At 39.6% G+C, this 16984-nt stretch overlaps 3 protein-coding genes across 3 annotated transcripts; 2 read left to right on the plus strand and 1 right to left on the minus strand.

The window, feature by feature from the left end:
• Window positions 1–343: 343 nt before the first annotated feature.
• Window positions 344–3122, minus strand: med20 (mediator complex subunit 20). The gene is made up of 4 exons (XM_072665545.1): window positions 3067–3122; window positions 2028–2173; window positions 1179–1432; window positions 344–877 (listed from the first exon to the last, which is right to left on the minus strand). Exons 1-4 carry the CDS (start codon window positions 3078–3080, stop codon window positions 653–655), a joined length of 639 nt encoding a protein of 212 aa, XP_072521646.1. The 5' UTR covers window positions 3081–3122; the 3' UTR covers window positions 344–652.
• A 789-nt stretch (window positions 3123–3911) lies between these two features.
• bysl (bystin-like) lies at window positions 3912–8256 on the plus strand. The gene is made up of 7 exons (XM_072665864.1): window positions 3912–4260; window positions 4777–4933; window positions 5327–5465; window positions 5547–5680; window positions 6226–6386; window positions 6988–7090; window positions 7278–8256. The coding sequence occupies exons 1-7, from the start codon at window positions 3999–4001 to the stop codon at window positions 7627–7629; spliced, it is 1308 nt and encodes a 435-aa protein (XP_072521965.1). The 5' UTR covers window positions 3912–3998; the 3' UTR covers window positions 7630–8256.
• Window positions 8257–9613: 1357 nt separating this feature from the next.
• On the plus strand, window positions 9614–15356 carry ccnd3 (cyclin D3). The gene is made up of 5 exons (XM_072666528.1): window positions 9614–9920; window positions 11977–12192; window positions 13112–13271; window positions 14744–14886; window positions 15213–15356. The coding sequence occupies exons 1-5, from the start codon at window positions 9690–9692 to the stop codon at window positions 15354–15356; spliced, it is 894 nt and encodes a 297-aa protein (XP_072522629.1). The 5' UTR covers window positions 9614–9689.
• The last annotated feature ends 1628 nt before the right edge of the window (window positions 15357–16984 follow it).

Raw genomic sequence — 16984 nt, forward strand, 5'->3', positions numbered from 1 at the left:
CATCTAGTGTCTGCTAGGCAGTGCATCAAAACTGGGTAACTGGCCCTTTTATCCAAGCGCTTTGGTTTCTCAATGATATTGCATCAGTGGTTCAAATAGAGGCGGCACATGTGTCGGAGAAGGCATGTGTCAGCCCCCCCCTCCATGTCGGTAGCTTTACATGTGATTGGGGGGAAAGGTACTAACAAGTGGGTGGGATATCTAAAATTGGGGAGGAAAATTATGTAACTACTGAAAAAGAAAAAAAAAGAACCCCAACTAAACATAAAGTCAGTTGTCAACTACTGTGTCAGCCTGTAAAATAAAACACTAGAATAAACCCAAATAAATATGAAGCCAGTGGTCAGTGAGCAAATGCTTTATTTTAGCAAAATCTTATTACAAAAAAAGGAAAGGAAAAATAATTCAGTCTGCTGAATAAAAAAAAAAGCTTCAGACCAATAACAGTTAAAGTCACACAACTGACCAGAATTAAAATTCCTGTGTTTCTCAGCATAGTCTCTGTGTTCTCCACCTGTAGCTTCTTCTACCAGTCCAGGTGTTTGTCTGTATTTTGGACATCCACACTGACGCTTTAATCCGTGCTGTGTGTGTCCGCAGCCCATCTGTACACACTCTGGACAGGTGCGTTCAGTCTGTGGTGATGCAGGGGTTATCGGACGCTGCTCCCTGGGAGTACCTGCTGTTTTCGTACTTTGCTGAACAGCTCCAGGTACTGGCTCATGGTGTCCATGCAGTCGGCCGGAGCGAACAGACCCTCTGGCTTGCTGGTGAACACGGACGGGATCTCGGGAGCGTTGGAGCCCAGAAAGCTCTGCATGAACTCCTTCATTAAGTTCCAGCAGTCTCCAGGAACCACACAAGCACAGTACTCCACCTGCACACACACAGGGCACGCTTGCTTATTAAGAATAATAAAAACATATGTTGTTCACCATGCTGCACAATCCAAAAAACACCAGAATGGAATCAGAATATTGGAAGTTTGGAAGGAATATTGATTAGGAACATTATCTTTAGTGAACATAAACTGCACTTTTGAAAGCTGCGTATTATAATATAACTATTACAACTTCATTCTGAATATTAAAGTTATTATAACTAATGTTATTATACTGATGATATTACATCATATTATACATGTTATTTATACTGATAATCTAGAAGAAAACTCTGACCTCCACAGAAATCCCCCTGGCACTGGAGCTCATGGTTACCGTGCCAACCTTCACCAGGAAGTCGCAGTATCTGTAGCGTGCGCCACGGCTCTCCACCTTGTGACCTTTAGCGTTCTGAAAGTGGCTCTTTAGCTTCACCATCAGGACGTCGAAGTTAGCGTCAGCAGTCAGATACGGACCACCCTCATACAGAGCCAGGCAGCTCAGTGGTGTCTCGGAGTTATGCATCACATACAGCAGCTTAGAGGGCTGACCTAACACACACACACAAACACACACACTTCAAGTATCTCCCGATATTTTGGTTGAAAAACTGCACACAAATTTCAGAGCTATGAAAAAAATGTTAAAATTGCCACAGTGCATAAATACATGCAAATAGGAGAGCTTAATCTTGCTTTGTTTGACCAAAAAGCTAGACTTCACATTTCAGAACAGTGAAAAAATAAAAGATTTAGGGCACCAGTAAGCTTCATGGTATCAGAGTTCTCTATTTCCGATACCAATATAAGGGCTGATACCGATACAATATCTGGGGGGGCTTTAAAACCCTCTAGCCCACACCTGGCATTAGGCATGGTGCAAATAGGTTCATGTTTATCTGCTCTATTCTATTGGCTCTGTCTGTGTGCATTTATCAGCGATGGATACAACTTAACATAGCTGAATGCATTAATTAGGAGGTTGCTGGTTCAAACCTCATACAGTACAGATACAGTAGTCTCAGAGAGCATAACTCTCTCTCTGTCTGTCTGTGTCTCTCTCTCTTTCTCTCTCTCTCTCATATACATATATACATATACAGTATGTATGTATGTGTGTGCGTGCGCGTGTGTGCGTATTTGTTACCAGTGGCATTCCCTGTAGCATGATACGTCTCGCAGTCCACAAAGAAACTGCCCTGCTTCAAGGCGCCGAGCTGCTCCAGCTTTTTATGCAGCTGATCCACCGTCTGCTGCACACTCTTCCCCTCCGCCACAGGCACCTGACACACACTACAGCGCACGCACACACACACACACACACACACACACACACACACACACACACACACAATATATAGTAATTTTGTATGCTAGCTATTGTAAAAGTAAAGTAGCCAAAGTATCTCTACTCTATTCCACACTACTCGTCACCTCATTTACTAAAGTCTTTAAGAGCTGAATGACAGGCTGGAGGAGGACCACTGATCAGGGGCAGAAGAGAATTAATTACATTAACTTAATTCAGTATATTTTAGGTTGAATTTTGGATAAGTTTGTAGTTTTGTGAGCATGCTCAGTTCATTATCCAAGTAGCTACGTACATATTAAATAATCTACTTTGTTTTTTACTCAAGTCTACGTTCATGAACAGTTATACGACAGGACTTACTACATGTGTTCTATAGGAATCTCACAGACAATTACTACTGTTTTCGTAACCTGTAAATACTACAGGAACATTATACATACGCAAAAAATGATAGATTATTGTCAAAGTACCATAGATCACTATAGATCACTCCTCTCACTCTTGAGCTGCAGTGTTTTATGTTACATCCAAACAGAGAAGAATAAAGCCAGTTCTGACTGGTGGAATCGTGCTTAATAATCCAAATAAGTCAAATAAGCCAAATCAGTTAACTAGATGCCATAAGAAGACCCACTGCATCTCTGTAAATAAGCTAGTTAGTTATTTTCCTTGCAGTCTTGATTATTTCATTACTAATGATTGGACTGCAGTCTGTTTTATAAGAGCAGCTGTGGGCTTCAGATCAGAAAGCAGCATAAAGAATGATATTAATATTGCTGATCAACAGTGTGCAGTCTTCACAGGTCAATATAATCACCTTTAGGACCCAGTAAATCAGTAAAAGAGTAAAACAGAACTATATTATCCTTCTTACCAGGTAACTCCCATCCCTGCACAGCGCGGCCACAACCGCTTCAAAACACCCCTGGCCGTCCGGCGCCCCCAAACTGCATCCGGGTACTAACAAAATTAAAGTACCTGTAACGTGTACTAAAGTCGTATATTACATCTTTAACGTTCAATATTAACTAATCGATATAAACAACAAAACGTTGCCGCACACTAGAAGAGTGTATACCTGGAAAAATGAATGAATAAACGTATGAATAGGAAAAGGTGCTGCGTACAAATCCGTCTTTAAACACACCCGGCACCCCCTGGTTTCCGGTCTGAATGGACTTCTACTTTCTCAACAAAAGAAAGTCTATATGTCTAATTATTTAAAATAAAATAAAGAATTTTTTTGTAATGTAACGTTTTTAAACATTTGTATTTGTGAAGATTACGTGTAAAAACAGTTGAAATATTTTTCAATGTTTTCCAATACTTAGTTTTGCTGTAGATATTCTTCAAATTAGTTGACCAAAAAAAAAGAAAATAGAAAATAAAATGTTAATTATCTAACATAGCTATGCAATTATGTTCTGACACACAAATTGCCACTAAATACGTCTTAAATAGGTCTTGTGTCTTCTATATTTTGATTTCTAATATATGTCTAAAATATTTTGAACATATTTTGTATATGTTTTAGATATTTATCGAGGTGTGCTGTGTGTGATATGTGTGTATATGACCAAAGAATATTGATTTTGATTACATTTTGACTGAGGCTTTTAAATCAGTCAGACCTAACCAGCCACCGAAGGGTCCTTGAGTGCAGTTTATGGCATTGTCAGTCTACGGCAGCGCACGCTGCTTTAACTGGCCTCCATTTGCTTTGAGGGGACCCACGTGTGTGTACTGGTGGTGAAGCAGAGGGTTTTCGGGAGCCCCAAACACCACATTTCTGATTAGCCTGTCGCCATGCCGAAGGTAAAGAAGGAGAAGTCTGGTGGAGCGGACCGGGCCGGAGGCTCTGTGGCTCTGACTGACCAGCTGCTCCAGTCGGACACTATCAGAACTCACAGTCGGGTCAAAAGCAGGGGCAGAAAACAGGAGGAGGAGGAGTATGTGGACGAGAAACTGTCCAGGAGGATCTTGGAGCAGGCTCGAATTCAGCAAGAAGAGCTGCAGACTGAGTTTGGAGTGACCCCCGAAGCCAAGAAAAAACCTTCTACGTCTCTAGGCAAGTTTAAGAGCTCATAAATGAAGCTGGTGTTGGCGTCGTGTTGGAACTATCTGAGCCACCTTAAATGCTTTTGCAGTTACTTTCTGGCGCTGCAGCAGCATTTAAGGTGGAACGGACAATTCCAGTACGTCGCCCATTTTTTAACAAATTATGGTGATTTTAGCTTCATAAGTAATTATATATGTTTAATTTACTGTCAGTGGATCAACAGATGTGATATAATAATAGAAATTCAGCTTTTATTACAGTCTGTTGGCATTTGTAGCCTGTATAGCATCACTATTATGGACCAATGGACTAATTATTAGTGGACTAATACAAGTAGTTATACACTGATGACTAAAGGAAACTGTTGGTTTCTGAATACATATAAAATATAACTCAGCTAATTACACTTTGTTCAGATCTGTGCCATTGATTTCTTCTGTATTTTTATGGTAATTATTTATTGTAATTGTTTTTGTTATTATTATTATTATTATTATTATTATTAACAGTATGAGTTGTTTGCAGGTCCACGTACTCAGGATGGAGACTCAGATGAAGAATGGCCGGAGCTGGGTGCCATTGGAACCGCAGACCATGGGATGGCAGCAGGCGCTGAAGTGGAGGTGGACCCAGAGGATGAACAAGCCATCCAGATGTTCATGAACAAAAACCCACCTGTGAGGTAAAAAAAAACACCTGGATAGTTGTTGAGCATATGCCTTTAAGAATGGTTATATTGCTTTATAAAAAAGCTGCTGCAGCACCACACAACACAAAGCAGAAGAGAAACGGGTCCTTGTACACTTTGGACAAGGTATTCTAGTTGCTGTGACACAGCTGATCCCTCGTCTTGGTTGTCGCATGTAATATTTTTTGAATTATTATATAATTATTGAAGCACAAAAAATAGTGCTTGGCCATTTAGTTGTTTAGTCAAGTTAGTGTTAGTGTTTCATCACTTATTTCGTTGTACTTTTTTATGTAGGTCTGCGTTTTACATGTTTGCAAACCTCACAAAAAAAATAAATCTTATATGTGATGTCAAATATGTGAAAAATTTGTGTGTGTTTAACAGGCGCACCCTAGCTGATATAATCATGGAGAAGTTAACAGAGAAGCAGACAGAGGTTGGCACAGTGATGTCGGAGGTGTCGGGGGTGCCCATGCCACAGCTGGACCCCAGGGTCATTGAGGTGTACAGAGGAGTCAGTAAGGTAAGACATACCTTGGGCTTCCACTTTAATCCGCTTTCCATGCAGATGAATCACTGACTGATAATCTTTCTTTGGTTTCAGGTTCTGTGCAGGTATCGCAGTGGAAAGCTGCCCAAAGCGTTTAAAATCATCCCAGCGCTCTCTAACTGGGAGCAGGTGCTTTATCTCACAGGTCCGGAGACATGGACGGCTGCCGCCATGTACCAGGCCACACGGTGAGTCAACATAGTGTCATCCTGGGCCATATTTTCTCATGTAGGATTTATGAGGAGCGTTTATGTACTATTAAAATGTATTAGCCTTTTTAGTTTCTGGAACATGACATTGGTAAACAATTGTAAACTGTGTTAATACAGTTTAAAGGTTTATTCACCTTTTGTATTATTTTTATTATTATTATTTATTTATTTATTTATTTATTAGGTATTTCTTTTTAAAAGCTGTTACATCGCTGACTTCTGCTCTGTCTATTTAATCTGGATATAAAAACACCTCCTGAGCTTACTTTCCAAATATTTTATATATATATATATATATATATATATATATATATATATATATATATATATATATATATATACATACACACACACACACACACACACACACACAGATTGAAAGTGATGGGGAACTTGCCAGTCTCCTTGAATCCTTGAATCACCTCCAGAATGACCTCTTTTTAAATTTATTTTATTTATTTTATTGGTCTCTGCAGCTTTTATGTTCCTTAATTCTTTGTTTGTTGCTGGTTCTGATGCAGGATCTTCTCCGCTAACCTGAAGGAGCGGATGGCCCAACGCTTTTACAACCTGGTGCTGCTGCCTCGGATCCGGGACGACATTGCTGAATACAAGCGGCTGAACTTCCATCTGTACGGCTCCCTGAAGAAGGCCCTGTTTAAGCCAGGGGCATGGTTTAAAGGTGAGCAATTACTCCAGTTCAAGTCCTCTTTCTAGAAAGGCTCTTTTGTTCTGTCTAGAACTAAAAAAAGTGTCCCACTGAGTATATTGACCCACTATATTCCATATCTGAATTGCTCTGTGATTCAGCCGTACTTATGGCAGGGACCTGGCTGTTCAGGGCCACAAGGTGGCAGAAGAGTTCTTCTTTTTTTCTTTTTTTTTTTGTCTCGCTGCTTCTCACGGTTTGGAAAAGACCAGATGTCTGTGTTCAGCTAAATTTCTCAGGTGGACCAACATCATGCTTTTGTTCTTTTCCCCCATTAAACACACCTTGTCCAGGTCATTAGTGTTCCTTTCCCATTTGACATTGTTGTCAAAAGCTGTTTACGTGTGTAACTATGGTGGGTGCAGGGACTGGCCTGTCTTTCTGATGGTAGTGTTCATACATGGTTTCTTACTTTTACATTGGCAACTTAACAATGCATACTGCAAAATCCATAGTGGTTACTGAATGCTGACACTGTTATCAGTATTCAGTGGAAACTGGATAATAAATTTTAAGATTAATAATAAGCCTGGAGTTTAAGGGGTTAATTGCTTAAGCACAATTATCCCTACAGGAATCCTGATTCCGCTGTGTGAGTCGGGTACCTGCACTCTAAGAGAGGCCATCATCATCGGCAGCATCATCACCAAGTGCTCTATCCCAGTGCTGCACTCTAGGTAACACACGCATACACACGCAGCCTATCTTAGGCTCCATGTAGATGGATGTTCAGATCTTTATCACTTTCTTTTTTTATGTACTCTAATATACGTCTTTTTCTTAAAAAAGTAAATGGAATGACATGGAATCCAGCTGTTTTTCCACATAATCTAAACCTGCTTTCCACCTCCTCTGCCTCCACAGTGCTGCCATGCTGAAACTGGCTGAGATGGAGTACAACGGAGCCAACAGCATCTTTTTGCGTCTGTTAATGGATAAGAAATATGCGCTGCCCTTCCGCGTGCTGGACGCTCTGGTGGCCCACTTCCTGTCGTTCCGCTCAGAGAAACGGACGCTGCCCGTGCTGTGGCACCAGTGTCTGCTCACGCTGGTGCAGCGCTACAAGGCCGACCTGGCCTCCGAACAGAAGGAAGCACTGCTGGAGCTGCTGAAGATTCAGAACCACCCACAGATATCCGTTGAAATTAGGCGTGAGCTTCAGAACGCAGAGTCCAGAGATGCAGAGGACGCCACACCGGTGATGGCGATGGACTGAGAACATTAAATCTGTTTACAAAAAGGACTCTCTGATTCAACAAAATGATTAGTGTTTATTATTTGGCTATAATAGTAGAAGGAAGGTAGAGAGTGTTTCTTGTCTGGTGACTGATGACTCGTTTTCCACTCAAATACCTTTAATTTATTGTAGCAGCGAGGGAGCGCTGCTGAGTCACCATTGTATGCAGTGAAAAGTGAGAATGGTACTTGGTGTACCTTTAATTTAGCTACAGTTTGAAACATTTTTATCTACCTTAAGGTCAGGAATTTTGTTCCTGATGCTTTTGGATTCTGTCTAATGAAGGCTATCTATAGTATACACACGTCAAAAAATTCTTTACCTTTGAACTTTAGGGTTTTCCCTCCTATATAAGAGCCAAAGGTCATACAACTAATAAGAGCTATTTGCGTTGTAGAAATGCCTTCCTTTCTGCTGCCAGACCCAAGATTTTGCCTTAAGCAGGTTTCCAACTGCAAGCGAGTTGGAGCCTGCAAGGATGACCTGTGCGGATATGTGAATAACATGAAAATAAGCCCTGATCTTGAAAGCTCAGGTCGGGGCCAGCTCATGTACGCCATAATTCATGGCTCACAAACACGTGTAATAAAAGTGTAACTGAGATAAGCCTGATCTATCTCTCATTAATTTAAGCAGAAGGTGTTTATCTGCACCTGCTTTCACTGCTGCTGTTTACTGTTCGTGACCTGTTTTCTTGGCAGGTGAGAGGCGTTGAGTTTCGGCCACATGGCCCGACTGACTTTCGATTTCATGTTTACTTTCTTATGTAAAGGCTAAAGGTGTGCAGAGCAAACCGAAAGCCATCCTCCAGTAAAAGTGGTTATCCTAATGTGAAATAAAGAAGCAGTAAGACTTTCTACCCTGAGGTAGCAGCTCAGAAGAACTACTGGAGTTCTTCTAAAACTGCAGTGGAGTGCATCCAGCATCTCTGAACACCAGCACTGAAGTGTGTTGGATTCTTTTGGTGTCAACATTGCTCATGTGCTTGAGTTTAGAGTGACTTGTTTTCATGTTTGTTGTGTTGTGCAGTAACTTGATCAACACGTGGTATGTTTTTCTTTTGAGTTTGATGGTTCAGCTGGTCTACCAGCATGTCCAACCAGACCTAGTTCACCTGTATGACCGCCTTGATCAACCTAGTTAACCAATATGCCAGTACAACCAGCTCGCAGATCAGACTAATTAAGTTGGTCATACTGGTAGACCAACTTCTTCATCGAACTCCATCTGAATGACCAGCTTTGCAACCACCGCTTTGACTGTCAAAGACCAGCTTAGACCATCTGAAACCATGCAGCTACCAGCAAACAGCTTTCTCAGTTATTTCTGAATCCTCTACAGCTCTTAATTTTCATTCACTGCTTCCTAGGCCTGGTTGAGGAATTGGACATTTAGCTGGACCATGCAGGGGGGTGTTTGGTTATGCTGGTAGAACAAATAAGTTGGAGGTCCTTCTAGTTTACCAGTTAAACCATCAAACTCAAACCAGAACACCCCCTATTCAGGTCTTCCAGCTGGAGCTGCTCAAGCTGGGGATTCCTATTCGGAATTGGATGTAGACTTATAATATTCAAAAACACTGATTACAAATAGAACACACTTCCTCTCATTTTTCCATGGTAGTGCACATATAACTAAGTAAATTATATTCCTATATTCGTATAAAAAAAGGTCAAATTTGATATGAAAATGTGATGTTATTTACAACACGTTTCTGACAGAAACTGAAGGTGGTCTGTCTCACTATAAAGAGTTTTCGAGCAACGGGGGAGATTCTGACTGACTTTTTAATATTTCTCCAAATTGTTGAAGAAAACCAACGAAATAAAACGATACAGAACCGTGATATTAGCTATATTTAATAAACACATTAGCATATGCTAGCCGAGCACTGAGTGGTTTAAACGTCATCTCCGCAGCGAACGCTAACCGCTCAGCGCTGTCTTAGCTCAGCAACCTGTGGGCCGCTTCTCACCAGCTCACTGCGGAAATTATCTTTGTGACTGGTTTGGGTAAAAACAACAGTCACATCCATTTAAATGGAGTTAACGTGTCACGAAAATGAAGAATTCCTGTTCAGCTCGGAAGCCTTCACACACCGAGGGCCTGTTCGGGCTTGCTGCGACCCGGCCCTGACCCGGGACAGCCGAGTGTGGAGGAACCTGCTGGCCCTGGAGAAGGCTAATGTTATCTCAGGGTCTTACTTTGGTACCGTTCAGACCGGTATACAACCTTATATGCGAAGAATTTTAGCAGTTTGGATGCTGCAGGTAATAATATTCTAGTGATAATTCTGTAATACAGAACCTGAATAAGTCGGATTTGTAATTGTATGAAGTTCTTGTGAAAAGCAGAACTCACGACCTCGAAGATGTTAACTTACACTATATGGACAAAAGTATGGGGACACATCTTCATTCATTCTTTGTTTCTTCCAAAATGAAGGGTATTGCTTTTGTTGAACTAACTGTCTCTACTGTTCAGGGAAGGCTTTGGGATTAGCAGTGCCTCTAGTATACCCCTCTAGCCCACGCCTGGGAGTAGACATGATGCCAGTACGTTCATATTTATCTGCCACAGATGAGTGGGTAGGAGTCCTATTCTATTGGCAGTACTTCTCTACAGGGACTAGACAAGCTGTGTGTGCATTTAAAAGGCTGTAAAGTAAAATGTAATGTCTTAGTAATACAAACTTTAAGACTACTGTACTGTATGATACTGGTAAACTACAGTAGTCCTCTCAAATCTGCAAGTTTCTGATTTGAAGATTCATATAAGCATAATTTGCACAAGTTTTGTGGAAATTATGGTGTAGAAACAACTTTATTTTACCATCTTAAACAACATAATCCCTGAAACATAGGCCAGGAAATACCATGGAGTGCAATGGTCTTGTCTATTATTATTGTCTGTTATTATTATTAAAGAATAAATGTGTGAATATATATATATATATATATATATATATATATATATATATATATATATATACAAATATGTTTGGTGTTATAAATAAATACTGAGATTTTAACATTACCCTTAACAAGGTTTTTATCAGTTCGTTGATCACAGTTTACATTGTTCTCTATCAAGCTATGGCCTAATAGCAATTTTTGGTAAGCAAAATGTAATGAAAACAAATGCCTGTGGCTAATAAGCTCAATCTCACACTACAAATATGATACACATACATTTAGTCTACTTATTCATGGTCATTTATAGCAAATGTAGTTAGTTTAAAGAAAACAAAAAACTAAATGTAATTCCTCAGTAACACTAAAAACTAGATGAGTATAATGTAAATTGATGATAGTGTATCAGACATTACCAAGGGTGCCAATGAATATGGACATATGACAAAAATCTACAGGTGCTCTTAATAAACATTACATTTCTTGTAATGAGTCATTCTTGTATATCCTGAAGTAAAATGTAGTAATTATTAGAAGTTTCTGAATTTGGTGATTCTTATAGGAATCCAGTTAACAATTATTAATATGTTTGGTAATGTTTTGTAAGCAAAATGTCATGTAGCTAATTAGCTCAATATCACACTAAAATATGATGATCACCAATAATCTACAATATTTTCTTCTCCTGTAATATTGAAATATTAAGCTAATTTGCTTGTGTTAGTAAATATGATCTACAGTAACACTACATGAACATGAACCATGTTTTAAAGAACCATTCATGTTTAAAGAACCAACCTTGGTAAAGGTTGTTTACCAATGTGAAGTGTCTTATACTCACATATCTCTTGATACTCACATATTTCAAACATGATTCCTTGTGGAACCAAAGATGGTTCTTCTGTGGCACTGCTCAAAGAGCCTTATGTAGCACCTTTATTTTTTAAGAGTGTGTAGTAATACTTGCGTATGCTGAGGTTAAGTGTAGTAATTGTTTCAAGTTTCTTTTTGGAATCCAGTAGAGGTTTCTTTAGTATTACTGTAGATCATGTTCATATGTCCACCCTTGGTAACATTTGGTGAGCAAAAATGTTATGAAAAATGCCTGTAGCTTAATCGTACTCTAAAATATATAATTAATCTGACCTTGAATTAAAGTAAAAATGTATTTTAATGATAAATGAACAGAAATGTAATATCAAATGTAATTCTGGGAAATATCAAATGTAATTCTGGGAAAATGCAGACTACTGTGGAAAAGGTGGTGTATTTCCCGCTGATTTTCCGCTGAGGCCACTGACAACATTGCCCCAGAGGCGAAAGTGTGTGTGTGTGTCACTTTCATGTTAAAGCCAGCGTAGTAGTAGTGACTCATTTCTGACAACGTCTCATCTCCCGGCTTTGTGTTCAACAGGTGTGTGAGGAGCAGCGCTGCGAGGAGGAAGTGTTTCCGTTGGCAGTTCACTACCTGGACCGGTACATGGCCCGCCATACCATAGACAGAACCAGCCTGCAGCTGCTCGGAACCGTCTGCTTGTTCCTGGCCTCCAAACTCAGAGAAGCGGTTCCTCTGAGTGCCACCAAACTGTGCATCTACACCGACAATGCTGTCTGCCTGTCGCAGCTGCTGGTAACGTCAACAAACCAGTCACCTAAAGATAACGTCTATTAATTCAACTTCAGAGTGTTCAGACTGGTCTGGCTCAACCTGATCTTTCTGGAAGATCAGGAAAAAAGAAATATTTATTCTTATTCAGTCAACTTATTTTTAAGCGTTGGTTTGATTTCTGATAAATAATCAAGAAGGAAAAGTTGTGATGTAGAGTCACTCCAGCAGTAAAAACACTCCTTCTGAGCATTAAGGAAAACATCAAAATAAATAATGAATAATCAGTACAAAAACAAAACAACTAAAAAGTGAAATAAAGCCAGTTTGTGCCAGTGTACACCAAAACACTACTCCAGTGTATTATTTATTATTTAATAACTATAAATATTAAGTAGATATTGATTAGTCCTTTAGATGTAAAAGACTCAATACCATAAGCCATATTAAGTTTTTAAATTTTAATGTACAGTAATTTACATATAAAATGTTTTACAGTGTTATTGTGGATAATAAATGTATGTATTTTTACTTTCTACATATTAGTTTTATTATAAATATACCAGAGTATTAAGCTCATAAAACCACATTATAAATGTTAATGGTATTAGCACTTATTATTAGCACACTAAATATAAAATGTTTTACAAATTATTTCTCTCTCTCTCTCTCTCTATATATATATATATATATAATTTTGAATGTTAATATGATAAGAAAGATAAGTACATATTAATTTGATTACATTTTCTTTTGAATATGACTGCTTTCAGAACTACAATATGTTATAAATAGAGGTTTGTTGTGGGTATTAATTTTTCTTTATTACTATTGTATTTCATTTCATCTATGAAATTAAATCTAACTATTCTAAACGTTTAGACAGTAGTATATATCTGAATGTTTGAGTGAGTGGTAGGTTTTTGTGTGTGTGTGTGTGTAGCAGTGGGAGATGGTGGTGGTGTCCAGGCTGGACTGGGACTTGGCCTCAGTGCTGCCTTCTGATTTCCTAGAGCCACTACTGCATGGACTACCCATAATTCCTCACAACCTCACAGCTCTGCGTAGACACGTCCACTCCTACATTGCCCTGTCTGCTACAGGTACCTAAACACACCTGTACAAACAGACTGAACTAAGGGTTCTATGTTCAGCTCTGCTCTGTACTTCTGTCCATGATCTAGACAACAGTGATTCTTACACTCTGAAAACCACTGAAACCACATAACCAAGTCTATTAGAGATTGCTGAACACCTCCACACAGTTTGAAGAGCGTGTGTGATGATTTAGACATACAGTTAGCATCATGCTTGGTGTACATAAGTTTCCATTGCTTGTTAGCTGTATTAGCCTTGTATCTCTAGTGCTAATTGTGGGGTATGAGCTTTCATTACTTGTTAGCTACATTAGCCTAATAGCTTCGGTACTAATTGGTGGGGTGTCAGCATCTGTTGCTTTATTGCTAGCTCCAGTGCTAATTGAAAGAGAATAAGCGTCCATTACGTGTTATCTATACATTATCTGTACATTATCTATGTAGCTCTTGTGCTAATTGGTGGGGTATAAATGTCCATTACTTGTAGCTAACAAGCTAACAACTTATATCCCACCAATTAGCACTGTAGCTACATTAACCTCATAGCTCCAGTGTAAAACTAAACATATCCCTGCCAATTGAGTACATTTGGAATAAGGGGAAAACTGGGGGAATTTTAGTACATTTTAGCCAAACTGTCACTTTAACCCCATGTGTCCATGTGGTCATCCTTGTGAATAATGTGAAAATCCACACATCCATTCTTTACTTATTCACCAACCCGGTACCACCCATTAGCCTGAGGTGGCCTCTGCCTAGACACTTCCGATACAGACATACTATGGGATATCATATCCCGGATCCTAGGGATCTCCACTTCCAGACCGTGAATGAACTGATGGTGACACACCTGTCTGAAAAAAACACCTGTCTAAAGGTGATACCAGTGTGTGGTTAGTAGTGATAATAGTGATAATATGCTGTGTCAGTGACCCTCCCATGCCTGAGGGCTAAAGCGAGGGTCAGCCATTGCATTAGAGACTGAACTCTAAATGTTCTCTTTTGTGTAACAGAACCGGGTTATTTTAGGCAGCATCCCCCCTTTTCTCACGGTTGAATTTCTGTCCAACCAGCTTAATTTCTTACACTTACACCAAGTGGCCAGTTTATTAGAACCCCCTACCGCTTGTACCTACACTTATTGGCCACTTAATCAGAAACATCTTCCTAAAAGGTGCAGTTTATCAGGAAAATATCCAGCTCTTATTGGGGTGGTGGTCTGTTCTCAGCACAGCAGTGATACTAAAATGCTAGTGCTAGAGTGTGTGCTGCTGGCATGAGTGTGTCTGCTGGGGTTTATACACACATCAATGTCACTGCTAGGTTCAGAGTGGGTCTAGCATCCAAAAGTATTCCCTTATGAAGAGCTAAAGGAGAGTAACACAAGCTGCGCATCAACATGGTGGAGCTACAAGGATGGAGTTTCTGATAAAGTGGCCATATTGCCCACCTCTAATTTTTCTTGTTCTTTGTTTCAGAGTTTACATTTTCGATGTATGTCCCCTCCGTTATCGCCTGTAGCTGTGTAGCTGCTGCTATTCTCCGTCTCAAGCTGCTGGACGGCGCTCTATCCTGTGATACACTCCTGCAGCTCATGGCTAATGTCCTGGAAGTGGACCTGGTAAGATGTGTGGTACAACTAGTAGTAATGTAAGTTTACAAGGGCATGTAAACCTATGAGCTTCTAGAAGATTGTGAAGTATTGTGACTATATTGCTAAATCTAACCCCTGGTGTCATTCACTGATGGACTAGCCGAGGCATCTTCCCTGCAGCTGTGTTTGGTTTTCAGATATACTGGTTCTGAATCCTCACACGCACCCCTATGCTTCCCGTAGTGTATTGTAGTCTGTAAGGATGAGTGTGTGGATTGTATGAACATGTTAACCTTAAGTAAACAGTGCATCTACACATTTTTATAATCAATGCTCATTTCATCTTCTTTCAGGACTCTTTGTGTAATTGCTATACTGCATTGGAGGCTACTCTGGACCTCAGCCTGTCCCACCTCCCCAACACTGAGGCCACCTGCAGAACAGACTCACCTGGCACTGAGGTCACAAACACACCTGTAAATGCTACACACCTGTAGAGGTCAAGCTGCCTACTCTGTGCTAGAGGCATGCACTCAGAGACATATTGAGAGATATATCAACTACATTAAATCCTCTCGTTTCAGAGTGTCAATAAATAAGTAGGAGCTTGAATGTACCTCCTAATTCATCCTGAATTGCACTGTTGATACTCTGTATACTCTGCCTGATCTTTCTACTGTTGAGGTCGGACAAGCTTTACAGAACACTGATAAAATTACCATTTAACCCTAATGAGAGGGTGAAGCTGTAGCTCAGTGTATATCACAATACCTACATTTAGAGTGTTATTAATATTCACCCTGAAAGACTGTAGCTCCACCTCAGTGTATATCACAATACCTACATTTAGAGTGTTACTAATTTTCACCCTATTGAGAGACTGTAGCTCCACCTTAGTGTATATCACAATACCTACATTTAGTGTTATTAATATTCACCCTAATGAGAGACTATAGCTCCGCCTTAGCGCATATCACAATACCTACATTTAGAGTGTTATTAATATTCACCCTGAAAGACTGTAGCTCCACCTCAGTGTATATCACAATACCTACATTTAGAGTGTTACTAATATTCACCCTAATGAGAGACTATAGCTCCGCCTTAGCGCATATCACAATACCTACATTTAGAGTGTTATTAATATTCACCCTGAGAGACTGTAGCTCCACCTCAGTGTTTATGAGAATACCTACATTTAGTGTTCTTAATATTCACCCTGAGAGACTGTAGCTCCACCTCAGTGTATATCACAATACCTACATTTAGAGAATTACTAATATTCACCCTAATGAGAGACTGTAGCTCCACCTCAGTGTATATCACTATACCTACATTTAGAGAATTACTAATATTCACCCTAATGAGAGACTGTAGCTCCACCTCAGTGTATATCACTATACCTACATTTAGAGTATTACTAATATTCACCCTAATGAGAGACTGTAGCTCCACCTCAGCATATATCACTATACCTACATTTAGAGTATTACTAATATTCACCCTAATGAGAGACTGTAGCTCCACCTCAGCATATATCACTATACCTACATTTAGAGTATTACTAATATTCACCCTATTGAGAGACTGTAGCTCCACCTCAGCATATATCACTATACCTACATTTAGAGAATTACTAATATTCACCCTAATGAGAGACTGTAGCTCCACCTCAGTGTATATCACTATACCTACATTTAGAGTATTACTAATATTCACCCTAATGAGAGACTGTAGCTCCACCTCAGCATATATCACTATACCTACATTTAGAGTATTACTAATATTCACCCTAATGAGAGACTGTAGCTCCACCTCAGCATATATCACTATACCTACATTTAGAGTATTACTAATATTCACCCTATTGAGAGACTGTAGCTCTGTCCACCTCTGTGATATACACTGAGGTGGAGCTACAGTCTCTCATTAGGGATGAATAGGATTTTTACCAGCATTCTGTAAAGCTTGTCCAGCCTCAACAGAACATGTGTGGATGAAATGTGGATAAATCATTTGGGAAAGTCTGTAATGGATTAAATCAGCTAAATTATTGTTTCTGTTTACCTGTTCAAGGTAATCTAGTTTAACATACTCAAGTTTACTAAACTACGGCTATTCCACT

Source organism: Salminus brasiliensis, chromosome 21 (genome assembly GCF_030463535.1).
Source record: "Salminus brasiliensis chromosome 21, fSalBra1.hap2, whole genome shotgun sequence".
In the NCBI taxonomy this organism is placed as follows: Eukaryota; Metazoa; Chordata; class Actinopteri; order Characiformes; family Bryconidae; genus Salminus; species Salminus brasiliensis.